At 39.7% G+C, this 13,900-nt stretch overlaps 1 protein-coding gene across 1 annotated transcript; it reads left to right on the top strand.

Annotated features, from left to right (window-relative positions):
- The first annotated feature begins 6,957 nt into the window (after nucleotides 1-6,957).
- Nucleotides 6,958-13,389, top strand: LOC120929278 (keratin, type II cytoskeletal cochleal-like). The gene is made up of 9 exons (XM_040340603.1): nucleotides 6,958-7,449; nucleotides 7,705-7,913; nucleotides 8,486-8,546; nucleotides 8,664-8,759; nucleotides 9,399-9,563; nucleotides 9,653-9,778; nucleotides 10,229-10,449; nucleotides 10,704-10,732; nucleotides 11,159-13,389. The coding sequence occupies exons 1-9, from the start codon at nucleotides 7,018-7,020 to the stop codon at nucleotides 11,323-11,325; spliced, it is 1,506 nt and encodes a 501-aa protein (XP_040196537.1). The 5' UTR covers nucleotides 6,958-7,017; the 3' UTR covers nucleotides 11,326-13,389.
- Nucleotides 13,390-13,900: the final 511 nt, after the last annotated feature.

Below are 13,900 nucleotides of genomic sequence, written 5' to 3'. Positions count from 1 at the left end.
TACGCTGATTGTTAATCAGCGTAGCCCCCCCCCCCCACGGATGCTCACACTGGACCACCAGGGAAGCCACCAGGACCACCAGGGAAGGGGGCAATGTGGATGGCCAGGTATGTACCACATGGCCATCCACATGTTAAAATTTTTTTGCAATAGATGCCAATCAGTGCCCACAAATGGGCACTGACTGGCAACATGGGCACAACATAGGAAACATTTAAAAAAGTGATGCCCAGCAATGCCACCATCAGTGCCACCCCTCAGTGTCTATCAGTGCCACCCCTCAGTGTCCATCAGTGCCACCTCTCAGTGCCCATCCATGCCCATCAGTGCCCACCTATCAGTGCCCATATGTGCCACCCATAAGTACCCATCAGTACCACCCATAAGTACACATCAGTGCCGCCTATGAGTGCCCATCAGTGCCGCCTATGAGTGCCCATCAGTGCCGCCTATGAGTGCCCATCAGTGCCACATACCAGCACCGCCTATCAGTGCCCATCAGTGCCGCCTATCAGTGCCCATCAGTGCCGTCTATTAGTGCCCATCATCAGTGCCCATCAGTGTTACCTCATTGGTGCCACCTTATCGGTGCCCATCAGTGCCGCCTTATCAGTGCAGCCATATCAGTGCCTGTAATTGAAGAAGAAAATTTACTTATTTACAAAAAAATTAACAGAAAAAAATAAAAACGTTATTTTAAAAAATTTTTTTTTTTTTTTTTTTGTTGCGCAAAAAATAAAAATCACAGAGGTGATCAAATACCACCATAATAAAGCTCTATTTGTGGAAACAAAATGCTAAAAAAAATTGTTTGGGTACAGTGTAGCATGACCGCGCAATTGTCATTCAAATTGCGACAGCGCTGAAAGCTGAAAATTGGCTTGGACAGGAAGGTGCGTGGTATGGAAGTGGTTAAGCACACAGAGAGGTATGTAGCAGCTATGATAGAAACGGATGGGCCCAAAACAAGCTAAGATGGCGGAAATATCAGATCTGGGGGGGGGTTAAATAATTATAGGATGTTTGTAAGATTTTAAAATGTACACGTATTTTGTACTGTATATGGAAATATTCCTAATTAAAATAAAGTTTAAATAAAAAAATAAAAAAAAGCGCTTTAGAAAAAAAGAAAAAAAGAAATGTGGCTGTATACACAGAGGAAATTGACAGCTCACTCCCTCCCCCTTGCCCTCTCTGCCCACTAACCAGCTAAACACAATGGGGGCCAGATATTATATTTAAATTGATGAGGGCTTCACCTCCCTTTTTTATTCTAAGTCACAGGCCAGAGGGGCGTGACACAGCCTGTGACTGGCTGAAATCCGCCCACACCATGTTATCGGCAAGCATCCTGGGCAGTGAGAAAACACAGCTGATCGCTGGGGAAAACCGGATTGCTGGCACTCCTCAAGGAGGATCCTTTACCTGACAGATATGCCTATGATACCTTAATTTCTGTAACCATTGGTATATCTCTGGAGTGTATCTCTAGCTGAGTCTTTTGCTGTGATTGAGTTCACTAAGTGGAAGAAGGACCATTAATGGATCGCATAGGAGGAAATATTTGATGAATGGAAAGATTAGTGATATCACCTTATTATTATTTTTATGTGTATATCCCATACACTGACGGTAAGGGTCAGTTTTTTTGGGTGCTGGTGACGATTTTCTTCACTTGCCTGGGGTATTGTCCAAGTCCCGGCTGTTATGCCACTTACCCAACTATTATCTTAATTTAACCCCCCCCCCCCCCATAAAACAGACCGAACACCTTTCATTGGGTTTAAATGGCCATAGCAGCCTTTATTACAATAAACCAAAAAACAAATACCTTTAATACATGTATAAAATAGGTGATAAATCAAGAAAAACATCCCATAAAATCTCTAAGGCCGGGTACTCACGAGCAAACATGTACGGTGAAACCGGTCCGTCGGACCGTTTTCACCGTACATGCCTGCCAGAGGGCTTCTGTACGATGGTTGTACTAACCATCGTACAGAAGTCCGCGTGTAAACACGCATGATGACGCGGCGACGTGGGTGGGCCTGCCATTTAAAGGCTTCCACGCATGCGTCGAAGTCATTCGACGCATGCGAGGGACGGCGGGCGCTCGGACATGTACGGTAGGTCTGTACTGACGACCGTACATGTCCGAGCGGGCAGGATTCCAGCGGACGGTTTTAAAACACGTCCAGGAATATTTGCCCGCTGGGAAAAGGCCCGGTGGGCAAATGTTTGCTGGAATTCGGCCCGCTCGCGCCTACACACGACCAAACATGTATGCTGAAACAGGCCCGCGGACCAGTTTCAGCATACATGTTTGGTCGTGTGTACGGGGCCTAACTGTAAGTAACTGCCTGTTTCCATGTCTTGGGATTTTTGAAGGCACCCTTTACTGACCACTAGCTGTATCCGGCACCACCTTGCCTTTTTAACGGCCACCCGTCGCAACTTACGCCAGCTCTGGGACAATGGTTTGGCCAACTCACCAGCCGATACAGCCTATTATGATCTATAGTGATAATGGTCTAGTATTGCCCACGGGTGAATGCCTTGAATGCATCCCACACTGCCATTACCGATGCTAAGCCTGGGTTGACCCTTCAGCAGGTGTCCAACTCCACCTAAAACTGAGACCCCACCGCCTCATCTGAGATCCAAAATCTATAGAGTCTCCAGAGTTTGTCTGAGGGGCTAGCGGACACGTCCAGACTCAAAAACATTGGGGTGTGATCCAATATACCCCTCCGAAAAATCCTGATGTCCCCGACTCTAGGCAGGGCAGATCCCCCACGTAAATTAGTGGAGTGATAATGATGTCCTCACGGATTTTTAAGGCTAAGAGTTCTGCTACCTATTAAATGTGTCTCCTGAGGCACACAAATATGGGGATTATGAGACTTTATGAACTGAAAAACCAGGGATCTTTTATCCGAAGAGTTCAAACCCTGTGTGTTCCAAGAGAGAGTGTTAAGGGACAACATAACTATGTGGCTTCAATTTGTCAGGACGAACAAACCAACTACTTGTTACTGGACTATGCCCCCAGACCCGGGGCAGGAACGTAAGGCAATAAGGTTTCAGCACATTAGTAGAATCAGTATCAAAAATAGACAGTACCATGCAGCACACTTTGGTCAAATCAAATCTAATAAACCCAAACAAAACAACATTCCTCTTCCCCACCCATCCCCCTGAAACTGAGGAGGTTTGCAACTCCAAAACTCTGCAAGCATGCTGGCTGCATAGGGAGGTTAGTGTGCAAGAGAGGCGAATCGCTCCTAGGATACAATGGTGTAGATCACTCGGTAAACCGGGCGCACATCACTTAGAGAACAGTGATACAGTAACCCCAACGGGTAACTGTGGGTAAGTTTAGGCCAAGAGAGGACCAAAGAAGTGGGTAGGCTAAAAGCAATCGAACAGTCCAACAATCATAAAGGCATCGGCTGTACAGTATCCTTAAGATCGGTGTAAACACATGGGAAGTAACCAGGGAATAAGAATCACGGGCTTGTATCAAAGTTATCGTGACCACAAAACCTCCTTGGGACATTTGGGGACATTATCAGCAAATGTTCACTGGTGTACGAATTATAGTAGGGTTATTGATAGGAATGTAGACAATCAGCTTTCAACCCAGGAGGCAGTTTCCCTCGGTAAAGTAAAGAACATCACACGGTCGCCATCTTGTACCCCTGGCTTGCTATATTTGAATCCCTTCTCACACAGCTTGACTCGGACCTGGTCAAAGGATTTCCCTTGGTGTTGCGTTTCCACAGTGTAGTCTGGGAATATAAGCAGTTTCACGTTTTCGTATTTCAACATGCCTTGGTTGCGTGCCTCGCGGAGCACTGTATTCCGTTCCCAATGGTGCAGTAACTTGAATATGAATGTGCGCAGCTGGGCCTCCGGAGGGCCTCTAGCTGTTGGCATGCGGTGTGCCCATTCAATTCAAAAGTGTGGTGAAAATTGGGCTCTGGGTAGTAGAGAAGAAAGGAGGCACTCTACAAATTTCACAAGATCCGATCCCCCAGCGCCATCTTGTACATTGGGGTATTATGAATATGTATGAGGAAAGACATCATTAATGTTGTCCTGTCAGTACTGAAATAACTTAGGGCAGAAACTTAACATGTGTAGTAAATCTAAAGTTGAATACTAAGGAAGCGCTTCATATACTGTGAATATGCATACATACAATGTAAAAACATATAAAATCATGTGTGAACCTTAAAGTGTTTGTAGAGTCAGAAGGTTTTTTTATTTTTATCCTAATGCATTCTTTGCATTAAAGCATTCTTTGAATTCAAACTGCTTGCTGTGGGGGCGCTCAACAGGTGAGAGGGGCCAGAAGAGCCGAAGAGGGACCCGAGAAGAAGGTTGCTCTGTGCAAAACCATTACACAGAGCAGGTAAGTATAACATTGTGTTTCATTTCTTTTTCTTTACTTATACAATAAACTGCCTTTGGGAGCCATGGGTTAGGGGAAGAAAGTACTTCTGCAATGAAAGAAACTGGAAGAGCTGAGGATTTTGTCTCTTCTGATTTTGGTTTGTTGTATACAAGCCATTACTGGCTTGTACAACATATGATCAAACCAATCTCAGTTTGATCAGATGCTTTGTAGGCCAGAGGAGAGATCTCGGGTATAATAGACTCCAGATCTCTCCAAAAAGGTGACATGTCATGGCCCATGCTATCACAAGGGATGTTGCTCATCCCTTGTGATAGAAATAAAGTTAATTTAAAAAAATTAAAGGGACGGTGTAAAAAAAGTTTTAACCAAAATAAAATACAGTTTTTAAAAGCGCCCCTGTCACCCCTTGCTCATGCGAAAGGTCCCGCACACATATGTAAACGATGACCACACCATGCATGTAACTTCAAAGCAAGAACAATACAGTAAATAATATTTGGTGCAAAAGATTTGAGAGAAAGTTCATACATACAGTATCTCACAAAAGTGAGTACACCCCTCACATTTTTTATAAATATTTCATTATAACTTTTCATGTGACAACACTGAAGAAATGAAACTTTGCTAAAGTAGTGAGTGTACAGCTTGTATAACAGTGTAGATTTGCTGTCCCCACAAAATAACTCAACACACAGTCATTAATGTCAGAACCACTGGCAATAAAAGTGAGTACACCCCCTAAGTGAAATGTCCAAATTGGGCCCAATTAGCCATTTTCCTTTCCCAGTGTCATGTGACTCATTATTGTTACAAGGTCTCGAGTGTGAATGGGGAACTTTAAATTAAAATTTGGTGTTATTGCTCTCACTCTCTCATACTGGTCACTGGAAGTTCAACATGACACCTTGTGGCAAAGAACTTTCTGAGGATCTGAAAAAAAATTGTTGCTTTACATAAAGATGGCCTAGGCTATAAGAAGATTGCCAAGATCCTGAAACTGAGCTGCAGCACAGTGGCCAGGACCATACACTGGTTTAACAGGGCAGGTTCCACCCAGAACAGGCCTTGCCATGGTCAACCAAAGAAATTGAGTGCATGTGATCAGTGTCATATACAGAGGTTGTCTTTGGGAAATAGACATATGAGTGCTGCTAGAATTTCTGCAGAGGTTGAAGGGGTGGGGGGGGGGTCAGCCTGTCAGTGTTTAGACCATATGCTGCACACTGCATCAAACTGGTCTGCATCGTCCCAGAAAGAAGCCTCTTCTAAAGACGATGCACAAGAAAGCCCACACAAAGTTTGTTGAATACAAGCAGACTAAAGACATGAATTATTGGAACCATGCCTTGTGGATTGATGAGACCAAGATAAACATATTTATTTCAGATGGCTAAGAGTGTGTGGCAGCAACCAGGTGAGGAGTACAAAGACAAGTGTGTCTTGCCTACAGTCAAGCATGGCAGTGGGAGTGTCATGGTCTGGGGCTACATGAGTGCTGCCGGCACTGGGGAGCTACAGTTCATTGAGGGAGCCATGAATGCCAACATGTACTGTGACATAATGAAGCAGAGCATGATCCCCTTTCTTCGGAGACTTTGCCACAGGGCAGTATTCCAACATGATAACGACCCCAACCACCTCCAAGAAGACCACTGCCTTGCTAAAGAACCTGAGGGTAAAGGTGATGGACTGGCTAAGCATGTCTCCAGACCTAAACCCTATTGAGCATCTGTGGGGCATCCTCAAACGGAAGGTGGAGGAGCACAAGGTCTCTAACATCCACCAGTCAAAGAGGACTCCAGTTTGCAACCTGTGAAGCTATGGTGAACTCCATGCCCAAAAGGGTTGAGGCAGTGCTGGAAAGTAATGGTGGCCACACAAAATATTGACACTTTGGGCCCAATTTGGACATTTTCACTTAGGGGTGTACTCACTTTTGTTGCCAGTGGTTTAGACATTAATGGCTGTGTATTGAGTTATTTTGAGGGGACAACTAATTTACACTGTTATACAATCTGTACACTCACTTCTTTACATTGTAGAAAAGTGTTGTCACATGAAAAGCTATAATAAAATATTTACAAAAATGTGAGGGGTGTACTCACTTTTGTGAGATACTGTATAAATAGAAAATATCTTCATATATCGGAAGGGCTGTTTTAAATAAAACGTGTTGCATTTCCCTGAAATGGGCTACAACATAGATTGTTTTACTTTCATAGCTAATTAAAAGCTTTTACACATCTAGCATTAATATATTTAAAAAACCCTCCTCTAGTAATGCTATTCTTGATCAAGACATGTTTAAATGGGCTTTATATTTGTTTTGACATTGCTTATTGCTTCTACTGATGTTTTTATACTAACAGGAAAGGTACGCTATAACATACGCTATGACTGTTTTATTTCTCATTAAAAAACAGGAGGATCTGATGCTACCTAGCTGGAATCATAAGATGTAATAACAGGCTATGATTATTTGACTACACCCACTTCAAGTATAAAAAGGACCAGGCATCTGTTTAAAAACACATCCTTGGGATCTCAAAGCTCTAAACAAACTGCACTTTACATCCTCTGTGAGAAGATACATTATGTCTCATCATTCCACCATGGCTTCCTCTGGACACAAGCACTTCAGCTCCTGCTCGGTGGCCTTGCCCAAACATTCTTCCCACAGCATCTTATCACATTCTCCTAAGCATTCTGGGCATGCCCACAAGATACAGCATTCCTTTACCAGTGCAAGTGCTCATAATATTGGATCAAAAGGACATAAATTATCAGTTAGCAGCTATCATTCAGGAAAAAGTGGTCATGGACATGGCCATGGATCTGGATTTGGTTTTGTTGGGCTTGGTCATGGATTTGGAGGACAATCTGGAGGAATCACCCCTGTAACTGTTAACCAGGGCCTGTTGGCTCCTCTTAATTTGGAGATCGACCCAAGTATTCAAAGAGTGAGGACTGAAGAGAAAAACCAAATTAGAGGTCTCAACGATAAGTTTGCCACCTTTATTGACAAGGTAAAACATTTTTGTTTCACTAATCCTAATGATTTTGTGTCTCACTCAATATCTAGAAATGAACAATTTTTAACACACCTTGGTTATTGGGCTTTGAATGAGAGTTATCTACTGATGATCTGAGAGGGTACAGAACTATATTAGGGTCGGAAAACATGCTGAGAACACCATTCTTGCCATGTCAATTTAAGATTAGATGTGATTCTAATGTAGGAAACATAGGTTACAAATTACTGTCTGTTTTGTTTGATTTAGGTAAGATTCCTTGAACAACAGAACAAGATGTTGGAGACCAAATGGGCTCTTCTACAAGAGCAGAAGACAGCCAGGTGCCAGATTGAACCTCTTTTTGAGGCTTTTATCAGCAATCTCAGAAGGCAACTGGAGAGTCTGGAATGTGAGAAGGCACGTCTGGAGGCTGAGAGGAACAGCATGGAAGGAACTGTAGAAGAACTGAAGAGAAGGTATGTCACAGAGTAAAATATAAGTCTAACAATGCTAAAAGTTACCAAAATACATATTCTATCTTCTAGAAGGTGTAAGTTTAAACATGACAATACAGCATCAGCCAAAAAAATAATATAATTTTAATTAAAGTAAAGTCATTATTAAAATATGTCTACCTAGACTTACTTCACTACACATATCCATTTCAAACAGACACCCTTTAAGGTCTGATCATTTGAACTGTCCCAGCAAGGTAGAAAACTTGGGAGTTCTGCATATTATTTAATAACTGTATAGCACATACTAGCAATAAAGCAGCCCCATTATGCACACAGATAAACGCCAACACTGCCAACCCACTAGTCCATGTCTAACTTGGAAAGTTTGGTTATACCTAAAGTAAATTACATTAAGACGTGGCTACTGAGCACGTTCTTGACTGTTAAGATCTTTCCTTGAGAGCTGTTAATTTAAATAACGACTTGCTACACAGTTTGTGCATACACTTAGTTTTTGCATACTATCCTCTATGCAAAATACAAATTCAATATAGCTAGAGATGATCTTACCAAATTTGTTTTCACTACAGGTATGAAGATGAGGTCAACAGAAGAACAGCAGCAGAGAATGAATTTGTATCTCTGAAGAGAGTAAGTGCTAAATATTCACTCTTGGTAATCTTGGGAACATACAAAACTAAGAGCATACATAAGCCAGAAGCATGTATTTCTTCAGAAGGAGATTATTGTTTGACATTTTTATTGTAGGATGTTGATGCTGCTTTCATGAACAAAGCTGAGCTGCAGGCAAAGGCAGACTCCCTGACTGATGAGATCAACTTCCTCAGGACTCTTTATGATGCGGTAAAACAAAAGATATTTCTTTATTCATATTTACACATATTTTACTACTTGCCCACCTCACAAAATGTGTCACTTACATTATACCTTATTACAATACAAACCCTTTTATTGAAACGTGAATTTTGAATTTATTCTTTTGCCGCCTTGATTTTGCACACATATTCACATTTTCAGGTGGTTGTAGAAGCTCTTTCAGATTTGTATTGCTAACTTTTTTTTATTATCAGATTTTTATTGTTATCTGTGTACATTTTTGGGAGATGTATCCTTACTTCCTGCCCCATTTACTTTTTTGACTAATGCATAAAGTGATAGGAAATTGAAAATTTAGACATTACCAATGGAACAGATGTTAAACACCTGCCCCCTGACAATTTAGATATGTGAGATCTCTCCTTAATCCTGTCATATTTCAAGTTTGAGGAGCACTCCACAGGAAAAAACATAGGTAGCAATAAAAATCCGATAGAGGTTACATAGTGTATATGTTATTCAACATGCAAAAGGTTCACTTTCATTAGATAAGATTTAATCTGAATATAGTAAACTGAAACTTTACTGCTTGATCTCAGCTACTGTAGTTTGGAGATCATCATCATTTCTGAATTTCTCAAACTAATATGGTATTAATTGTTGCAGGAGATTGGTCAGCTCCAGGCTCAGATCTCAGATACTTCAGTAGTAGTTTCCATGGATAACAGCCGAGATCTGGACATGGACAGTATCATTGCTGAGGTCAGAGCTCAATATGAGGATATTGCAAGCAGGAGCAGAGCTGAGGCCGAAGCCATGTACCAGTCACGGGTGAGTCTGGCACTTTATCTGTTCTCCTTCTATACAAATCAACCATCAAAGTAGCCTGATTTATTCATTATTTACTCTTGTGCAATCAGTTTGAAGACCTGAGAACAGCAGCAGGAAGGAATGGCAATGATCTGCAGAACAGTAAAAATGAGATTGCGGAACTCAATCGAACAATCCAGAGACTTAAAGGAGAAATTGAGTGTGCCAAATCTCAGGTATATAATGTTATTTTAACAACTGTTTTCTCCCTTATATTTTGTTATATCATATGAAGTTTACTGTATTTTTGGTATATTGTCATTTTATTATGACTTGCTGGTGATTTAGTATACAATATTTTCCATGAGTTAATGTTGAGCTCAAGGCAGATATAAAAAAAGCACAAACTAACACAATTATGTATTTATAGTAGTAATAATAAAAAAGCCTAACATATTTTTTAGATGCAAGTAGTGTTGACACCTGTCTTTGACTTAATATGAGCTTTTGCCCCTGTACCAGAGTAGAGGGGAGGCAGTACTAAAAGTAAAACAAGTGTCCTGCAGTGTACAAGTAATGACAAGAGGAGAGAGCTGAGAGATAACTTTATCAGGCTTTGGGAAGTCAGTTCTATAAGCTTTTACAAAAAAAGAACTTGAAAAAAGTACTACCTTCTCTTCTTTTAGCGCGCTGCACTTGAAGCTGCCATCAGTGAAGCTGAAGAACGTGGTGAAGCTGCTGTTAGGGATGCCAAAAATAAGCTGTCTGAGCTGGAGGCTGCTCTACAGAAGGCTAAGCAGGACATGGCTCGCCAAATGAGAGAATACCAGGAACTGATGAATGTCAAACTGGCTTTGGATATTGAAATCGCCACTTATAAGAAGATGCTGGAGGGAGAGGAGCACAGGTAAGTGTGAAATTTCTTAGAATGGGACTCTATTAGCAGTGTAATGCAATGGAAAAGTGAAAAACACACATACACATACACATACTACACATAGCAATGATACAAATAAATCATGTAACACTTGATACATATTTGCATTTAATGTATGAAATAATAGTAACACATTTTAGAAATGTGGCATTGTATTATTTCTCTTTATTGTACCATTATCAACGTACTTTAGATGTTAATCCTGTTTATTTATTTTTTTCCAGATTGGGTTCTGACAGCCATGTTAATGTTTGTAAGTAACCTAAAAAGTTAATATTAATTATTTTTAAGGATTTAAATTATACACAGCATTATATTAAAAATATAGTTTAATGCACACAAGAGTACATGAACAAATATATATGGACAAAAGCTGCATATAATAAAATCAGTGTTAAATTACAATGTAATAGACATGTTTTTTTCATAGTAATTTACACAAAAATGTATATGCCCATTTGTATTTATAAATGTGTAAGCAAACTGAATTATGGCTTAGCTAGTGTAATATCTTTGACACTGGGATTTAATGTCAAAATTATATTTCTACAAAATGCAGTAAATGTGTCATACTAATGATAGATTTGGATATGAGGCCCATATTATTCTACTGAATACAGAATGCTAGCCTAGGAAGCTTTTAAGGGCAATTTTAAGAGACTATCTCCTTTTTTTCTAGCTGTTCTTCACTCCAGCACTGGAGGAAAACATCATTCAGGGGGACAACATGGAGCACACCATGGAGGACACCAGGGTGGACACCACCATCATCACATGGGAGGATTCAGCTCAGGCAGCCATGTCACCAAAACGAAGCACCACTCTAGCCATGGGCACCACTGCTAAAGGATGCAACTTCTATTTACCAAGCATGCTTAAAGGACCAGTAAACCTAAAATAAAGTAGGCTTATATTTAACCATAATGGAAAATATATAATATATTTAAATTAATTTGGAAGCATATGCAAACTGAACAATAGAGATAAAGCTATGATTGTGGGGTAAATGTTTTCCAGTACAGCTGACATTCTGCTCAATAATCCCACTGAAGGACAGAGCAGTCACCCTCTCCCTAGCCTGAAATGGCCAATAGCAAAGAGCTGTACTATAACCTCAATCATATAACAAAATCCAACACATTCTTACACAATAATTCATTTAGACTTTAAACATTTACATATAACTCTGTATACTTTTATGTAGGGCAACTTTTGTTTAATGGTCCTGTAAGCCTCATATACATATTAATGATTGCATATACAAATAAACCTTTAATCTCTTTTGCCACTTTTATGTATGCTTATATATTTAAATCTTACCACAATGCAAACCTAAAGATCATTTAAAAAATGGATAGTAAAGACACTGCAGCCTACTCCTCAAATTGCTTAGCAGTCTACAGCAAAGAAAATTAATACTTTATTTTTTATTAATATGGATTCTAATAATAAGACCAACAGAACTTCAGATACATACTGTATAAAGCTGGGTGAACTTTGTATAGGAGTTAGAATAGAATGTGTTAGCAAAAATTCTTATTTAAATTTTGCTTTCATATGGTTGAGTATTTAAAGTAAAAGGTTCACTTTATTGACTACCATTCATCTGGTAAGTGAACAACCACTACATACTGTATTTAGTTGATCAACACCACTGCATACATGTTGTGAAAGTTCCAGACATAGGTTAAATAAAGTACTAATAAATATATAAATAAAGCTAGCTATTTAAATTCCATTTCTGATATGTGGATGCTTAAGGAGTGTCTTTTTTTAGCTGCCAAACATAGTCCAACCATAATGCAGAGGTTGGCTGCCTATTGGGCAGTTAAATGGTACCAGGTGACCCTCAGTATACGACTGGTTTTCTGCATGGACTACCATGGGTCTGCCAATAGTATTGTGGAGATCATTAAGTACTCACTAACCACAGGACATGCAATCCACTGCTGCTTCATGAAAGTACAGTTAGGTAGTGACACTCCAAGCCACAAGGGACCATGTGGTATCCCCTATGTGAGTCAGGCTGTGTAGTGGCCTACAAGATCACAGAAAGCTTAACGAAAAACTCTGTACAAAAGACACAGGAAATACATGTTCACCGTCTTCAATCTCTACCTTTCAGCCTCTTTAGAGAGTTTCCTTCCTGCGGTGTAATTATTAGTTACCCACATAAAGAGAAATCCAATACAGAGAACATATCCAATTTACAAAAATATCAGTCAGTCTTCCATGAGGGACTTTATGTCAGAGGTTCCTAACAAATTAGGGACATGTTGTATAGGGTGGAAAAGCATTGCGGAAATGGGATTTGCTATGTGATAAAAAGGCATATACATAGTTGATATGTATATATTTTGGTTATGCAACACAGATTGTTTAAATGTAAGCATTGTATAACAAAAGAATAAGAAGACTGTTGATGTATTGAATATTGATAAGTCTGTATTGTGTTTATGGGTAACATACAATATCTGTGAAAACAAGCAATCATGCAGGAACTGTCTATCTTCTATAAGCCCTGGAAAACATCATGTCTAAAGAAAGGTTTGTGTTTTTTTTCAGATGATTACAGGCTAGTGGTGATTAGTCCAGGTATATATGAAATAAACAGTTTTTGCTTATTTCTTTATACTCGACTTCACCTTCTGAAATATAGATAGTTGATGTACAATGGTCAAGAGCTAACAGCATAAGAATGGCACTACAGCAATGGCAAGAAATTATTCTCAGCTAGCAATTTATGGGTATATCTCAATTATATTTACTTCTCCAAAGACCTCCAAGTTCTTGTCCATACATTCTAATTCATTCTTATTGATTTTTATGTGTCTGTTATCTATGCTGTACAACTGTAGAAGTCATTTTTGAGTATGGGTGTATGTCAATAAAATTCTCCCATTTACTAAATTCTGTCTGTTGTTTTGGAAATAGTTTAAATGAGATGTATACAGTTTTCCCACTATCAACACATTCTATTACCTTTTTATCACCAGTAATAAATACTTAAATTATATATAAAAGATTTACCAAAACATGAAAATAAAACAACATAAGGGGTTGAATAAACAGTAAAGTACTAATGCGCTACCAACGTGTTCAACAGTACCGTATTTATCGGCGTATAACACGCGTCAGCATATAACACGCACCCCAATTTTAAGAGGGAAGTTTCAGGAAAAAAAACATATTTTTTAAATAAACAATTTTGAAGCAAATAAGGGTTAGTGACCATCAATATCCATCTGCAGCTCAAATAAAGTCCTCAATGCAGCCTGATCAATGCATCAATGCAGCCCAAATAAAGTCCTCAATGCAGCCTGATCAATGCATCAATGCAGCCCAAATAAAGTTCTCAATGCAGCCTGATCAATGCAGCCCAAATAAAGTCCTCAATGCAGCCTGGTCAATGCATAAATGC

This window comes from Rana temporaria, chromosome 2 (genome assembly GCF_905171775.1).
Source record: "Rana temporaria chromosome 2, aRanTem1.1, whole genome shotgun sequence".
Classification (NCBI taxonomy): Eukaryota; Metazoa; Chordata; class Amphibia; order Anura; family Ranidae; genus Rana; species Rana temporaria.
This window is presented reverse-complemented; position numbering and strand designations above follow the sequence as displayed.